The 18,431-nt window shown below is 39.1% G+C and overlaps 1 protein-coding gene across 1 annotated transcript in view; it reads right to left on the bottom strand.

Annotated features, from left to right (window-relative positions):
* Nucleotides 1-239: 239 nt before the first annotated feature.
* Nucleotides 240-18,431, bottom strand: part of LOC137408292 (putative ankyrin repeat protein RF_0381) — a 47,062-nt gene continuing 28,870 nt past the window's right edge. Inside the window, exons 6-12 of the mRNA XM_068094753.1 lie at nucleotides 13,566-13,829; nucleotides 11,129-11,278; nucleotides 10,665-10,741; nucleotides 6,028-6,157; nucleotides 3,129-3,334; nucleotides 741-973; nucleotides 240-574 (exon numbers count right to left, since the gene is read on the bottom strand). Of these exons, the coding sequence (XP_067950854.1) occupies nucleotides 268-574; nucleotides 741-973; nucleotides 3,129-3,334; nucleotides 6,028-6,157; nucleotides 10,665-10,741; nucleotides 11,129-11,278; nucleotides 13,566-13,829 (1,367 nt within the window). The 3' untranslated portion in view covers nucleotides 240-267. The remainder of the gene's footprint in view (nucleotides 575-740; nucleotides 974-3,128; nucleotides 3,335-6,027; nucleotides 6,158-10,664; nucleotides 10,742-11,128; nucleotides 11,279-13,565; nucleotides 13,830-18,431) is intronic.

Below are 18,431 nucleotides of genomic sequence, written 5' to 3' on the forward strand. Positions count from 1 at the left end.
ATAAAAAATTATGTAATTTATGACATAATGGGGACATATCCCCAGACCTTCTGCCACTAACATATCTGACTAACACAATTGATACAAAAAAATTGGAACTATTTGATATGATTGTCGATTGATGATAATAGCACCTGCAATGTATTTATAGCTACTAAACATGGCAACATTTTAATGGCCTCTGCTATGAGAGGTACGATATCTTTGTGAATAACTCTGCATGTCTCTCAGTTCAATGTTAATGCAGATAGTACCTGATTGCTTTCCCTACATAGGTGAATAATCGAGGTCAGACAAATCTAAATGACCATCAGTATCAAAGAGAAGGTAGCGTTTGAGAGACAGAGGTATGGACAGTTCATGCACTCGTCTCTTCAAAGACTTCCCACCAAATTTTAGCCTCAGCTCACCACGACACAATTCCAGAAGAGTCTGTGGCATGGATAATTCATCCCGTAGCAATGTGAGGAGACTGTCTCTACTCTGACGGCTCATCATGTGATTGCCTCTCTGAGCCAAATCGCTGTCGATGGTCAGCATATCATGGAGAGTCTTTAGTAGTTGAAACGGCTTCCTGGAATATAGCGATGAGAATAAAACTGATCGAACCCTGAATGGGGCCGATAGTAAACTTTACATGACAGACCCAGCCATATTCACAATCTATGAGTGAGAGACTTTCATGTGACTAGGTTATCAGAGATGAAGATAATTGCAGCAGCTTGCAGTCAATAACCAACCTGTGATAGCGAGAAAGGAGTGTCTTGAATAGCTCAAGATCATCATGCTGGACAGCGAGGAACAAAGGCTGCCGGTCAGGGGGAGTGATAGAGCCCCGCAACAGAGCAAGCGGGCTGATGGTGTTATGTCCATGGTATTGGAAGCAGCAGCCTGCTGACAGCAGCATGTTTAATATCCTCTTGTGATGCCCCTCTATGGCTACCTGTACAGGTGTATCACCTCTGCTGTCTTTCTATAGATTAAAGACATGAGATAGTAAGATACGTGTCAGCTAATGGTAAAACTACACACATTTGTCCATAGATTAACATGGAAAGCAGTTAACTTATGTTTGACAGTCAGAAGTCAAGTTAGTTTTATATATGCAGACTAGTGCTGGGCACGGGTAGTAATACTCGTTGAACTCGCAGGTTTATCTTCTCTTCTGGTCCTTCGGGTTCGGGTTTTGACTTTCGAGTTCGGGTTTTGGTACACGGATCCGTCGGGTAGTGTGAACAAAAACTCGGTCTATTGCATCCTGCGCTCTTAGTCTGGGGCCACATGGCATTTCTGTGTCATTTTTGCTAAGGAGGCACAATGGGGTATAACGAGTCTTTAATTTAATAGATAGAATAAAGCATCTCATATCTTATTTACCATACCTACCGGATATATTGTAGCCAAGCAGTGATTACTTGTCATTAAAAGGCGAGTAGAAAATTTAATACTTATATCAAATTTTATTTGCGCAATTAGCCAAATCGGCTTCGTAAACAAATCTATGCCTTTTTTAATACGGCGCGTGTTTGCTTTCACCGATAACACATAGGTCCTTAGTCTGTTTCCGCTATAGTTGGTAGTAGCAGTGAGAATTTAATAACTCTGTTTAAATTGATTACCACAGCTAGCTATTATGGATTACATAATTCATTATAACCAAGTTTTACTAAGACAACAAGCCTTACTAACGGAAAAAGCCGATAATGTAAAGTTTTTATGAGATTTGAAGCACCATCTACAAAAAATCAGAGAGGTCCATAGAACATGCTTAAGTATTAGGCTACCATAAACCCTATCTTCTGCCACCTGTTGACACAAAAATTCCATGTGGCCCCAGACTATATTGAATGTTTAACAATCCGCCTGTTAACGCTGTGAGTACGAATGTCAGTCGATAAAAACTGTGAAAAATGATAAATAAATTGAAAAGAAATATAATTGCTTTGTAAATTTGAAGATATATCTGTTTAGAAAATTTAAACATAAAATCCATATCAACAAACCCGATACCCAAAAAACCCGTAGGCAAAAAAATACCCGAGCCTAGCACTACTAGCTACCCGATACTCGAAAAACCCAAACAGAAGGGGGCAGGTTTAAACCCGTTGACCAAGTAGTACTCGTGCCCAGCACTAATGCAGACTACCATTCACAGCTAAACAAAACAAAAAATAATAACATTTTTTGCTATTACAAATATCAGCCTACTTTTGGAATAAAAAATTTAAAAGAATTTTTAAAATTTCATCAGTTTAGCCAAATTCAGCATGCAGTTAGTTAAATTAGGGTAAACCTGGGAGTAAATGGTTATCATTACCATATTTGCATATTTTTAGATTAAACAAACCAAGCCAAACTTGATTAGTAGGTTTCATACAAATACCCATAAGTAAAAAGAGTAGGGCAACTCCGCAACAAGCTTTAAACTTGGAGCTATTACATTAATAAAATTGCTAAAACGTGTGTAAAAGGAGTCATTGCAACTTGCAGAATTTTTGGAGCAGAAGGTAGGCGACTCCCGTTCTCTTGCAAAATAAAATATGTGCCTGCCAAAGATACATTGTTAGCGTGTATTTTGTTTGACCCTTGGAGTATACATATACAGTTGAGCTTTGGCGTAGAAAGGTAATTTGCTCTGATATTTGCTTCATATGTCAAAACTATCATATGTTAAAGAAAGCATTTTTATAAGGATATGTAGTACACCGTATAAGTTGTTCAACAGCCAACAAACTTAAGTGTAATCAATTCGCATATAGTATTAGAACAAATGCGTACCTGAAAACTATGAAATACTATTAAATGCAAAAAAACAAATTGCATCAAAGAAACCAACTTAAAAAGATAAAAGCCAACAGAAAAAGGGTTTTAGTCACATGACCTTGATGGCAAAGACAGGCAAATTGAGGCGCAGGCTTGCCGATGCATTAGACAAACAAGACATAAAGATGGGCGAATCAGGGCGCAGGCTTGCCGATACAGTAGACAAACACCGCATAAATGCAAATATGAAGCTGGTTTAACTTCAATGTGAACTTTATAAATTCCGATAATTTAACTATATATCTCTTGCATGTGATTTCGGATTAATTCTTGAAAAAACTGGCCCCTTCGTCATGGAAACTAACCTTGGTGACATCCGCATCTCGTTTCAGCAATTCCATCACCAGTGGTTCTTTGCCCATATAGGTGGCGATGTGTAAGGGAGAATTCCTGCTGCCCGCATTTACATCGCAACAGTCCATTAGCCTTCTGGCTACATCGTGACTGTCTAGACGAATCGCTAAAGTCAAGGCCATTTCTCCGGCAGCAGACTGATGATTTACATCACAACCTACAAGACAACAGCGAAACAGTTAAAAACAGGTAAAAATTGTTTGAAACATTTTTACATGACTCATAGAAAATAAAGCCAATCAAGATTTACATGAACCCTCATTTTGTTGCCTTGCCGACCCAGAGTGGGCGGGTGGACCTTGACAAATCAGAGAGGGTGAGTGGACCTGAATGAGTCAGAGAAACGCAGTTAGAATCAAATGTGCTGACTTTAGAAACATAGAAGTCACAAGTCAAAAAGTAGCGCAAATGAATGCTAACGATTATTTACTCCTTGCTGAATGCCCGGCGTTGCACAGGTAATAGAATAACTACTTAATGAATTTGAGAAACTTAACTGGAAAGCTAGATCTTTACTCAAATCTTTACTATAACAATACCGGCACTTTGGGCCAGCTTAACTCTGCTGTGTTGTAGGTTCAAAATATGTGGAAATCTGATTACAAGCTCTTAAAAGCTCAAAAACGAACAGTTAATCGCAGCCGGCGTAGGTTGGAATCCCTCCCAAAACGGCTCAAATGTGGTGTAGTTGAACATGATGTGCTTCTGTTTACACTTTCATGCAACCTCAATCGTCGAAATATTTCCACAAATAAACTTAACGCATTCAATAAAACCATGTCTATTGCCCTTACATGTCTATTTCATTAACATTGTAATGCTGCCACTTTGAGCACTGATATTTCAAAATCTAGCTTTAGAATTAGTCTAGTATTTAACCTTAGCTCGAGGGGTGCATATCATTCTCTGATAAACATGAGGAGCCTGTTGGTCACCTGTGATGGTCAGAAAATGCTGCAGAAATTGTTCGCGCCATTTGGTGAGAAAGATGAGTCACGTGATCAGATTATAACTAACTGATTAGACCAAGACATAATGAAACTGTAAGGTAGCGAGCATCTATATTTGATAAGGACTGTCTGGTAGAATCCGAAGTGTTTGTCATAAAACTAGTGCTATAAGTGTTATATTGAGCCTTTTATTTCCCGAGATAACATCACGCGTCAAAACAATAACCACGTCGAGTTGAGTACGACATCAAAATGAAGGGATTCCAAACTACAACCGCTTTTTTAACTGTTCAGCTTTAAGCTTGTAATCATATTTCTACATATTTTGCACCTACAACACAGCAGAGTAAGACATGGTAAACCTTTTGATACCAAATAACTGTTATGAAAAATTTGTTGCGAGTCAACCTTTAAATAGCGCTATATACCGCACTCTTATAGGGTCATAGACAAATGAAGTCAAATCAGATGCAGTGGGACCTCTACTTACAAAATTAATTTGTCCTGTAAGCTGCTTCGTAAGTAGAAATGGATTTTATCCTATAAATGCCCTAATCTGTTCACAAATGCCTGCACAAAACTCAAATATGATATTTCTATGAATTATAAATATGTGTAATGGTTAAAACATGTTACAAATAATTTTTAATCGTATTACTACATAAAAAAAGGAAAAGTTAACAAGGAAAGAAGAAAGACCAGAGAAATATTGAATAAAAACTACGTGTGGTAGGTGAGTGTATATTTGTTATTGGTCGTGTTACAAGGCTAAGAGAAAACCGCGAGGAGTGGAAGAACGACGGACAGAAAAAGTGGGTGTTGTATTGTTGCCATTATTTTGCTCAGAATGTGTTAAGAATGTAAGGAGAAAGATTTATTTAGATTGGCACAAACTGAGAAACTGTATGACATCATACAGAAGGGTTAAAATTCGAAAGACCTTGCGGCCTATTGTGTACAAAAAGAATCTTTTCATATTTTGTAACCCAAAAATTCTTTTTACTAAAAGACATTTCGTAATTTGGAAGTTTCCGTATGGAATCTTTTGTAAGTAAAGGTTCCACTGTACTCTCTCACAGTCTGTATCTAAAGCCTGGTTCACGCTATATCGCTGTAGGTTTGCGCTTTCCTTTCGGCGTTCTTCGTCGATTATGTGAACCTTAAACCGATGGCATCGATGAAGCAACACGGACACGTTAGGAATGTTTGCAGCTATCAAACTTTCTTGATATTTCGCCGAGCATCGATGACCACCTTTCAAATGTGAACCATTTCGGCAATGGTAATTCATGATCACCGATAGTGTGATTTATTTCCGGTTATGACCGTTGCTGCAGGACTAGTATTCGATTTCAGTCATGCAAAAACAAAAAGGTTTCTTCGCGAAAACTTCAAAAGAAAAAAGAGAGCACTATGTCACTGATGCAAACACGGATGGGCTTGTGACAGTGTGAACAGCGTTATCATCGACAATCACCGAAGTATTGTGAGATTGACACTGAGATACAGCGATATAATGTGAACCAGCTGTAAGGCACTGGTCTCACGAGGAACCTTGCTGATGTCATCACATAAGCATTTACCATGGCAACAAAAACAACCTTGGCGATAATAAAAGCAATGTTCTTCCATCTTAAGCCAAGTTTAGAGTGTTAGGAAAAAAGATTGTCTTGAACGAAAATTGAACTCGGGTATGCAAGTTTCAACACAGAGCGCTCTACTAGCTGCACCACCAGGCCACCATCCAGTACAGCGGAATAAGTGTACACAAAGTGATTACAGACGATGATGATCTCTCATGGAACACGGTACTGGCAGCGTACTAGTATCTTTTAATAGAAAAATGTTGAATTGAATAATGGGTGCAGTTTTATATCCCACTTGAAGTTGTTTTGCCCACCTTTATCGATAAGTAGTAGAGCAGAATCCTTAGAATCAGAGCTGATTGCAGACTGGAGTAGGCTGTATTGGTTAGCATCCCTAGTTATGCTGGTTAAATTTGTACCAGCCTCCAGCAAGTACTTGACTACCTGCATATCTAAAAGCTGGTTAATCACCTCAAAAGAACAGAGTTCTAGAACAACTGCAGCCTATGAGAATAATTGATGAGATGAGAGTGCTGACAAGAAAATAATGGGAAGTCGTTGCATATTATACTTGATGGCAACTTCCAAATTACAATCTATAGAACATATCACTAACGATAGATTCTAAATACTTGAAATTCAACCGATGCACCGCTTTTTACAGATGCCTTCTTGTTACTGACAGCATAGACTAGGGATGGTGTAGATTAGGTGCTTAAAATGTTAAAATGGCTAATTCCACATCAGTGGCTACGTTGCTTCTCAATAGAGAATAATGGATTGTTTTAGTCACAGTTCTATTGTCAACGACACAAAAAGAGGGAACGGTGTCAACATAAACTTAACAATAATTCAAAAAAATATAAATGTAAGCCATTAGCATTCACTCATCTTAGATTGACAACTAGATTTGACATAAACACCGCTGGACTAGTTTGTCATTTGTGAAAGATTGAATACACATGAAGGTTATTCGTAAGATAAATTTAGGCTGCACGATCTCCTGGCAGCATTTTCCTTACCGATAGAGATATGAACAAGCAAACCAGTCTAAACAGTTGTTCTCACGTAGAGCAACACAGTGAACCAATAATATTAAGTATAGGCTACAGTTGTCAGCATGCAAACTGTTTCACAGTGTACTAACTGCAGTTGATCTAATGAACTGTTTCACAGTGTACTAACTGCAGTTGATCTAATGAACTGTTTCACAGTGTACTAACTGCAGTTGATCTAATGAACTGTTTCACAGTGTATTAACTGCAGTTGATCTAATGAACTGTTTCACAGTGTATTAACTGCGGTTGATCTAATGAACTGTTTCACAGTGTATTAACTGCAGTTGATCTAATGTACTGTTTCACAGTGTACTAACTGCAGTTGATCTAATGAACTGTTTCACAGTGTATTAACTGCAGTTGATCTAATGAACTGTTTCACAGTGTACTAACTGCAGTTGATCTAATGAACTGTTTCACAGTGTATTAACTGCAGTTGATCTAATGAACTGTTTCACAGTGTATTAACTGCAGTTGATCTAATGTACTGTTTCACAGTGTACTAACTGCAGTTGATCTAATGAACTGTTTCACAGTGTACTAACTGCAGTTGATCTAATGAACTGTTTCACAGTGTACTAACTGCAGTTGATCTAATGTACTGTTTCACAGTGTACTAACTGCAGTTGATCTAATGAACTGTTTCACAGTGTATTAACTGCAGTTGATCTAATGAACTGTTTCACAGTGTATTAACTGCAGTTGATCTAATGAACTGTTTCACAGTGTATTAACTGCAGTTGATCTAATGTACTGTTTCACAGTGTATTAACTGCAGTTGATCTAATGAACTGTTTCACAGTGTACTAACTGCAGTTGATCTAATGTACTGTTTCACAGTGTATTAACTGCAGTTGATCTAATGAACTGTTTCACAGTGTATTAACTGCAGTTGATCTAATGAACTGTTTCACAGTGTATTAACTGCAGTTGATCTAATGAACTGTTTCACAGTGTATTAACTGCAGTTGATCTAATGTACTGTTTCACAGTGTATTAACTGCAGTTGATCTAATGAACTGTTTCACAGTGTACTAACTGCAGTTGATCTAATGAACTGTTTCACAGTGTACTAACTGCAGTTGATCTAATGAACTGTTTCACAGTGTACTAACTGCAGTTGATCTAATGAACTGTTTCACAGTGTACTAACTGCAGTTGATCTAATGAACTGTTTCACAGTGTACTAACTGCAGTTGATCTAATGAACTGTTTCACAGTGTACTAACTGCAGTTGATCTAATGAACTGTTTCACAGTGTACTAACTGCAGTTGATCTAATGAACTGTTTCACAGTGTACTAACTGCAGTTGATCTAATGAACTGTTTCACAGTGTACTAACTGCAGTTGATCTAATGAACTGTTTCACAGTGTACTAACTGCAGTTGATCTAATGAACTGTTTCACAGTGTACTAACTGCAGTTGATCTAATGAACTGTTTCACAGTGTACTAACTGCAGTTGATCTAATGAACTGTTTCACAGTGTATTAACTGCAGTTGATCTAATGAACTGTTTCACAGTGTATTAACTGCAGTTGATCTAATGAACTGTTTCACAGTGTATTAACTGCAGTTGATCTAATGAACTGTTTCACAGTGTATTAACTGCAGTTGATCTAATGAACTGTTTCACAGTGTACTAACTGCAGTTGATCTAATGAACTGTTTCACAGTGTATTAACTGCAGTTGATCTAATGTATGCAAAGAATAAAAAGTCAGCACTACTTATTGGTTTTTCACTTTCTGCAGACAACACTGGTTGCCATTTGCACCCTGCAGACAGCACTGGTTGCCATTCGCACCCTGCAGACCGCACTGGTTGCCATTCGCACCCTGCAGACAGCACTGGTTGCCATTCGCACCCTGCAGACCGCACTGGTTGCCATTCGCACCCTGCAGACAGCACTGGTTGCCATTGGCACCCTGCAGACAGCACTGGTTGCCATTCGCACCCTGCAGACAGCACTGGTTGCCATTCGCACCCTGCAGACAGCACTGGTTGCCATTCGCACCCTGCAGACAGCGCTGGTTGCCATTCGCACCCTGCAGACAGCACTGGTTGCCATTCGCACCCTGCAGACAGCACTGGTTGCCATTCGCACCCTGCAGACAGCGCTGGTTGCCATTCGCACCCTGCAGACAGCACTGGTTGCCATTCGCACCCTGCAGACAGCACTGGTTGCCATTCGCACCCTGCAGACAGCACTGGTTGCCATTCGCACCCTGCAGACAGCACTGGTTGCCATTCGCACCCTGCAGACAGCACTGGTTGCCATTCGCACCCTGCAGACAGCACTGGTTGCCATTTGCACCCTGCAGACAGCACTGGTTGCCATTCGCACCCTGCAGACAGCACTGGTTGCCATTCGCACCCTGCAGACAGCACTGGTTGCCATTCGCACCCTGCAGACAGCACTGGTTGCCATTCGCACCCTGCAGACAGGACTGGTTGCCATTCGCACCCTGCAGACAGCACTGGTTGCCATTCGCACCCTGCAGACAGCACTGGTTGCCATTCGCACCCTGCAGACCGCACTGGTTGCCATTGGCACCCTGCAGACAGCACTGGTTGCCATTGGCACCCTGCAGACAGCACTGGTTGCCATTCGCACCCTGCAGACAGCACTGGTTGCCATTCGCACCCTGCAGACAGCGCTGGTTGCCATTCGCACCCTGCAGACAGCGCTGGTTGCCATTCGCACCCTGCAGACAGCACTGGTTGCCATTCGCACCCTGCAGACAGCACTGGTTGCCATTCGCACCCTGCAGACAGCACTGGTTGCCATTCGCACCCTGCAGACAGCACTGGTTGCCATTCGCACCCTGCAGACCGCACTGGTTGCCATTCGCACCCTGCAGACAGCACTGGTTGCCATTGGCACCCTGCAGACAGCACTGGTTGCCATTGGCACCCTGCAGACAGCACTGGTTGCCATTCGCACCCTGCAGACAGCACTGGTTGCCATTCGCACCCTGCAGACAGCACTGGTTGCCATTCGCACCCTGCAGACAGCGCTGGTTGCCATTCGCACCCTGCAGACAGCGCTGGTTGCCATTCGCACCCTGCAGACAGCACTGGTTGCCATTCGCACCCTGCAGACAGCATTGGTTGCCATTCGCACCCTGCAGACAGCACTGGTTGCCATTCGCACCCTGCAGACAGCACTGGTTGCCATTCGCACCCTGCAGACAGCGCTGGTTGCCATTCGCACCCTGCAGACAGCGCTGGTTGCCATTCGCACCCTGCAGACAGCGCTGGTTGCCATTCGCACCCTGCAGACAGCGCTGGTTGCCATTCGCACCCTGCAGACAGCACTGGTTGCCATTCGCACCCTGCAGACAGCACTGGTTGCCATTCGCACCCTGCAGACAGCACTGGTTGCCATTCGCACCCTGCAGACAGCACCGGTTGCCATTCGCACCCTGCAGACAGCACCGGTTGCCATTCGCACCCTGCAGACCGCACCGGTTGCCATTCGCACCCTGCAGACAGCACTGGTTGCCATTTGCACCCTGCAGACAGCACTGGTTGCCATTCGCATCCTGCAGACAGCACTGGTTGCCATGGAGATTAGTGAAAGAGGCATCACTGTAGTTTTTTAATATTACCAAGAAACTGGCAACTTTGTTTCTGCTGAGAGAAATGTCCTGATATTTGAACTTACATTGAGAGGATAACCCCTAAGAACTTGCATTGAAAGTATAACTCTATGTGTACTTACTTTGACAAGGTAGACCTTATGTACCTACATTAAGAGACTAACCCCTGTGCACTTACATTGAGAGGATAACCCCTATGTACTTACACGGAGAGGATAACCTTGCCGACTCACAATGAGAGGATAACCCCTGTACGCTTACATTGAGAGGATAATCCTTATGTACTTACATTCAGAGGATAGCCTTTATGTACCGCCTTGTGCAGTGCTGTCAAACCATTCTGATTGCACAGATTCACGTCTGCACCTGGTAACAATAGACACTAGTGAATTGCTCACTCGCAGACATTACCGCAGGGTTTAACCTACCAGAATCTTGCTATGTGCATGTTCAAAAAAAAAATAGAAATGTTTTTTACAATCTAGTTACAACCTAATATTTCATGAGCTAAAAAGTCGTACAAAGGCATCCGGTTAGCTATTACAGTTCCAGACTTGTTTTCCAGACCAGAATTTTGATTGAAAATGATGACCTATGCAAACGGGTGTTTTTAAGCTTCATAAAAATCTCAAGCTTGTCAAATCCAGCAATTAATCATAGACCGGCAGCTAGAATAGTTTGCTGCTGATATTGGAGAGTTCATCATAGGGTATGACAACTATCACCGTTAAATAAGAAATGAGGTGTACTCACCAGCAGTCACTAGAAGCCTGAGTAACTTCAAAATATGGTTAGAGTTGTTAGTGGGACGTGTGCAGTCGAGGCTCGAACTGAGTGCAGTCTCACCACAGCGATCTGTCAAGTTTATGGCAGCTCCCTTGTCCAGAAGGAAGCGTACAAACTCTGAATAAGTCATGATTTAGATGGAGTACATGTATGTTTATATTAATAATTGAAGTTGTCTTTTCCACACACTATCAACAGTAGAGTAGATTAAAGGGCCATATTAGATGGAGTATGTTTATATTGCTAATGGATTAATCAGTGCTACTTCAAACCAGTTATACCAATATCAGTCATTTTCTGATTTTTATGTTTCTTCTTCTTAATGCTTGGCTTTTTTATAATTTTTCAAACTGACCCGATGAGAAAGATTGAGCGATGCTGTTGTCAGAAGCAGCCTCTTGCATACTCGGCCACTTAGTGACCACTCAAGAACGGTTTCGTACGCTCATATCTTCAATTTTTATCGTATCTCAAAGGAAAAACTCGCTCAGAAATTTCCTTGCATCTCAAATTTTTTGTATGTTGGGACACTCGTATGTCGAGGTATGGCTGTAATGCTCACAGCAAACAAAGAAGCAACTGTAAAAGCAACTTGAAGTTGTCTTCTCAATGCACTATCAACGATAGATGCGGGGTCAGAAGGTCAGAAGATTATCTCTTTTCTAAATATGAACTTGCACAACATTTTCGTAGATTTTATCAAAAAGTGTCGATATTTTTACGTCATTTGAGATTGTTTTTAATATTTGAGGTGGTCTGACTACCATGATGTTTCAAGATTAAAATTGATCAAACTTGATTGTGATTAAAACGCTCAGAGGAAAAATTTGTGTGAAATGACGTCACTAGTTGGTATCGTTGCAGTAGTTGATATCAGTTATTGCATTCAAGTTGCAGCATTACGGGTCTTTATTGTGTCTCTTCGCAACTATAGACATTGTTTTCGCAAAGTCTATAGTTGCAATCACGCTTTCACATTGCACTTGCACATTGCAATCACACTTTTGTTTGACCTGAGTGTTTTAATTGTGATCATGTTTGATTGATTTTAATCTTGAAACATCCTGGCAATCAGATCATCTCAAACATCAAAAACAATCGTAAATGATAGGAAAATAACTATACTATCTAATAAAATCTAACAAACCTGCTGTGCAGGTTCATCTATAAAAGTTCTGAGTAGTAATACTGATGATATGGTCACCATTCCTTGCTGCAAGATGTGACAGAAGGGATCAGCTTTCCATATCTTTATTAAAGTTTGAAATGCACTACATAAAATACTTTCATACTCCAAGGCTCTATTGTGCTTGCAAACAAAAAGCCTATGCAATGTCTACAGTATGTGTAACAACTGTTTTTTAATAGCTAATGTTCACGATGCCCATGTTCAACGGTCACATAAGGTAGCGAGCCACAAAGAGACTCAGCTATAAGTGATGCCAGATGGAATGCTTTTAATTGTAGCAAAAACAAGAAACTCTTTGTTTCCTGAATCTGAGAGTGCTTGTCAATAATTTTACCATTAAGTTAAAGCACATCTCTATAATAAACGTATCACGTTTAATTTTAGTGTAAAACAATGTAATTTATGGTATTAAAACAAGTTTTTTTCAAGTTCTTTTTGCTTGGGCTGAAAATACTATTGCAAAATGGTTGTCATTTCAACATCATTTCTTTAAAGACATATCTATCAATAGACAAACGTATCATATAGACATATTTATCATATAGATATATGTATCATACAGACATATGTATCATATAGACATACGTATCATATAGACATATGTATCATATAGACATACGTATCATATAGACATACGTATCATATAGACACAAGTATCATATAGACATAGCTATCATATAGACATATCTATCATATATGTAGACATATGTATCATATAGACATATGTATCATATAGAAATATGTATCATATAGACATATGTATCATACAGACACACGTATCATATAGACATACTGTATGTATCATATAGATATACATATCATATATCCATATGTATCATACAGACATATGTATCATATAGACATATGTATCATATAGACATACGTATCATATAGACATATGTGTCATATAGACATATGTATCATACAGACAGCGCTTCGGTATCAACAGTGATGTTATTCTGCAGCCATCGGGTTACTCATAACGATCTAAAATATGCGAAGTAATTTCTTCATTCAGTTAAGAGAAGTACCGAGGGCAGCCGTTTACTTAAAAAATATGACCATACTACAAACCGCACCAGAAAACAACGGATCTTGATTAACAAACACAAATATTTGTGAAGTCTGCATGTTTAAATGATTTTGTTGTGCTACAATAATCAAACAGCAATAAGGGGCAGAAGTAACTTAGTATACATGTATACAAATGCTGACCAATACTGGCAGCCTTGGCAGCGAGTATCAAAGCTGTATCGCCTGACGACCCATGCTGGCAGTTGATATCACAACCATGATCAAGCAAGGCGGAGACGACTGACCCAGCTACAGTGTTTAAGCCATTGCATGGTCGTATAGCTTCATCGACAGCAAGCAAAAGTGGAGTTATCCCTTCACAGTTGGGAGTATCAATAGTAGAAAGGCCCTTTGGTGATGACAGGAGTACATCTATTGTTGCTTTGTCCCCCGCCCTTACAGCAACTGTAAAAACAGTGTAAAAGCTTACAACTTGGCCACAAATTCATTTTAACAGTGTAAGGTGAGAATACTGTCATGTATTTAACTGACAACTCTAAACAGGTGGAATAAATAAATGATCATAGAGCCAGCTGACAGCATTTTAAAATTACCTCTATTTATACAAGTATAATCATTTTTTTTTATTTAGTGGTAAAAGAAAAATTTTTTTGGAAGACAGTATTTTAGCAGTGCGTTACATGTACAGTAGTACTTCAACTTACGAGTGCTCCAACGTACGAGAAACTTGAGATATGAGAAAGCTTTTAAGCAAATTTTAGCACTAACATACGAGCCAGGTTTAAGATACGAGCACGTGAGTCAGTTGCCAAGTATGCCGGATGTGTTTTATGAGAACAGCATCACTCTGTATTTTTTAATTGCTCAGGTTATACATTTGTACCGCGTTTATGTGCGCGATTTTCAGTGCAGAATTATGTGAATTAAAAGTGCTGTGCGTAGACCGAAAGTTTGCCAGTAAAATGAAAGATAATGCAAAGAAAAAGCAAATGATAACAATTGATATTAAACGGATAATTATTGAAAAATATGTGAAATGTGTATGCGTGATTGAGCTAGCTCAACAATATGACAGATATACATCCACAATTATCAAACAGAAGGATTATATTCAGGGCATTTAGTTCGCAAAAGGACTAACCATAGTTTCTAAACGTCGCGGCGATCTTCACGACCGCTGATGGAGAGACTGCTCAGGCATGGGATAAAAGATAAACAATTGGCCGGTGGCAGCGTAACTGAAACGATGCTACGTATGTGAGAAGGCCGGTTCTGTCTATCAAAACTATAAAAATAGACATTCGGACAAGTTGGCTAGTGGTCGTGCATTAACCTTTTGTGACGACACCTGAGTTCGTCCTAATCGCAACATGTTGAAAGGGCGACAAAGGCAAACCTCCTTAGATAGGTTTATCTTAAAACGGCCGGCTAGTCATGAGAGCGAAACAAAGGAAAAATTAGCTAACCAGCGAGAAGCTTTAAACTACGAACGCCAAAGAAATTTCAGTTACGTTAATTAAGTTAAAAATGAAAATTTGCTTTTAGGTTTGCTTCTAAGTTTGTCTTTTAAGACTTTGATAAAATCTAAATTTATTAAAGTCAACTGTTGTAATGAAGGATAGCTTATATCTCTCTCTTTGGCAAATGCTAGCGTTAGCTGCTATTATATGTACGTAGGCCAATTTAATTTTACATTTTAATCAATCACACTTCCTTGCATTATTTTTTATTTGTTGCTTTTTGAAAGTATGTGGTAAATTATGACAATAACCAACATGTTTTTTCTGTTACAATATCTTGTTTCGAGTGTTTTATTTGCATTTTTTAGAGTATGGAAACAAATTAATGTATATTTAATTGTTCTATATATAAATAAATTGCACCAACATGCGAGTAAATTGACATACGAGCTCCGTCTCGGAACGCATTAGGCTCGTAAGTTGATGTATGACTGTATATGTAGTGGCAATGGTGTTATTGAGTGTGTCAGCAAGATGGAAACGTAAGTAGTTGTCCTTCCTTGGAAGCGGCATGACTAAAGGGCCACACACGTCAAATTTTGAACAAGTCAGAAAAAAGTATAGATATTTTTCTATCCTCTGAGATTTTATTTATTGGTTTAGCTAATCTAAATACCAGGATGTTTGAAGATTAAAATAGACAAAACTTGATCGCATTGAAAATGCTCGGAAGAATATTCTCCAAAAATGACATCAACATTCACCTTTCAGCAATAACATAGGCTAATGCGTCCAAGTTGCAGTTTTATGCGCCTCTATTGTCATATTTTATTTTGTACTAGCAACATTTCCGGCGTTGCCAGGGTATTAAAAATTCAGCTTATAAACAGTGATAGCAATGCCACACTTATAAACTCAGCTTATAAACAATGTCACGTGCCATTAGCCTGGCACAATGCCAATGGCTAATTTAAGTAAGCTAGTTATCTACTGCTCTCACTAATACATGAATGATGTTGCGCTGTAACAGAGAGCGGTAGTTTACTTTCACCCCACATAGCCGCATATATCGCCCAATGAATCCAACAATCTCGTGTAGCTAAACTGGTAAGGCATTTGCTAGGCGAATGGGAATGGGAGGTTCCGAGATCAAATCTTCCGCGATACGGATTCTTCTACCCAAGGTTTTAAGAGCTATAACTGGACATACCAAACAACACGAGTAAAGACAGACAAACTTATATATGTAAAGTTACTAAACCCTGTAAAAGCCACAATAATACAGGTTTTCGTTCAATAAAGATTGTGACAGCAGTACTGAAGGTGAATTCTCATTGGATAAAATATCCCCACAATTTATATTGTTAAAAAGCGAGGGCAAATGAGTAGATAGTCGTACGGATCAAGCTTGGACACATACATCTTGCCGAACATGGGAACCCTGATGTACAACTTGTTAGTTTAGTTTTAGGGTTATGCTATACGGCATGGATAGTTATGATCAGCGTCTAAATGTCATTAATGCTGATGAGCTAACTGTGTTATAAGATATTGGCTGTTTAAAATACTCAGATCGCATCTGCGATTTGCCTGACCATCCACTACATTCTGACTTCCCCAGAAAAACCACTAGACCTTATACCAGATACCAACACCTTGCCAATTTACATTATAGAACAGTGTTAGGCAAACATAACTTTTTTCCAATATTATTCTTCCAAATTTTACTCTATTATTCTTTATTTTATTTGTATTATTTTTTGTCTCAATTTCTAATTCGCTTTAATAAATTCGCTGGTGAGAATGAGGTGCATATCAGTCGAGCTATTTTTTGAAAATAACGGAGCCAGTTGAGAAAATGACAAATCAACTCTTCCGTTACCAAATTAATTTTTCTACTATATAGTTGGACATAATTACTGTATATCCCCGCACTATATAGTTGGACATAATTACTGTATATCCCCGCACTATATAGTTGGACATAATTACTGTATATCCCCGCACTATATAGTTGGACATAATTACTGTATATCCCCGCACTATATAGTTGGACATAATTACTGTATATCCCCGCACTATATAGTTGGACATAATTACTGTATATCCCCGCACTATATAGTTGGACATGATTACTGTATATCCCCGCACTATATAGTTGGACATAATTAGGACATAATTACTGTATATCCCCGAATATAAGCCCATCTCTCATTTAAGCCCATCTTTCATCTAAGCCTATATTCAAATATAGCCATATATCTCGCATATGAACCTATCTCGCATATGAACCTATCTCACATATAAACCTATCTTACATATAAACCTATCTCACATATAAACCTATCTCACATATAAACCTATCTCACATATAAACCTATCTCACATATAAGCATATCTCACATATAAGCATATCTCCCATCTAAGACTATCTTACATATAAGCCGCTCCTAGGAAAACAGCCTTAAAGTCAGGTAATTTTTAAAAACTCACATATAAGCCGACCCTATAAATCGTAACACGCCATACGTATCTATTAGAACAAAATGTTGCGGAAATCAAGCGCCTTGTGCAACCTTAGTACAAAATGTTTCTGGTTGTTGAGTAGTCGTATTATTTGCCTATCGTGTCTACGGTTAAAGGAAAGGAACAATCATCTGTTTGTGTTGAGCGATTGGAAAACAAGTTTGCATCTCACAAATTGCACAAGTTTGACCTTAGTTTAGCTTTTCAAAAGCACATTTTTATAGCTATTTGTTCCTTGTGATGAACAGAGGCACTACAGCTACGTAGGTTTCACAAATTGCAGATTAATGAGCTTACCAATGATTATCTTTTAGGTAATAGTAATAGTGACAGAAAGTATTTATGTTTAACAGTAATAATAATCTCGGTAAGTTATAGTAATAGTGGTGACTCGTCTGACTCGGAACACGCTCCATTTGTCAACCATGATAGTATGGAGAGGACAAAGAAGTGTCCAAATTTATTCTGCATCACATGTGTGTGGCTTTTTTATGGCATCAGATGATGTACAATTTTACGCTAATTAATTTTGCCAAATGTTATACCAACTTATATGCTGCCAATATTAAATATTTGGTTTACCAAATATTTGTCTCCATAACAATTTATTTGATAATGAAAGAGTTAATTATAGCGGTAACCATTATTGTTGTGCCTTACTTCTATCTATAAATCTCAGTGTTTGTCTTTTTGTTTAACCCTGTGTCCAGTTATAGCAAACAAAATCTAGCAATCAAAAGTATGCACAGCACTGGAATTGATCTCGGGACCTTCAGATCAATAGGCTACAAACTTCACCATTAAGCTACACAGGATTGCAACAGATTCATTGGGCGAATAGTCATTACATTGGTTAAAATACTCACGCTTAGAGCACTTGCTTGGGATTGATAACTAGCACTGTTGACCAAGACACGTAACAATTGTTAAGCTGGCCCAAAACGTTGGTATTGTTTTAGTAAAGGTTTTAGTAAGCATCTACCTTTCCAAGTAAGCTACTCAAATTCATTAAGTAATTATTCTATTACTTGTGCAACACTGGGCATCCATCTAGATTTTT

This window comes from Watersipora subatra, chromosome 11 (assembly GCF_963576615.1).
Source record: "Watersipora subatra chromosome 11, tzWatSuba1.1, whole genome shotgun sequence".
NCBI lineage: Eukaryota > Metazoa > Bryozoa > Gymnolaemata > Cheilostomatida > Watersiporidae > Watersipora > Watersipora subatra.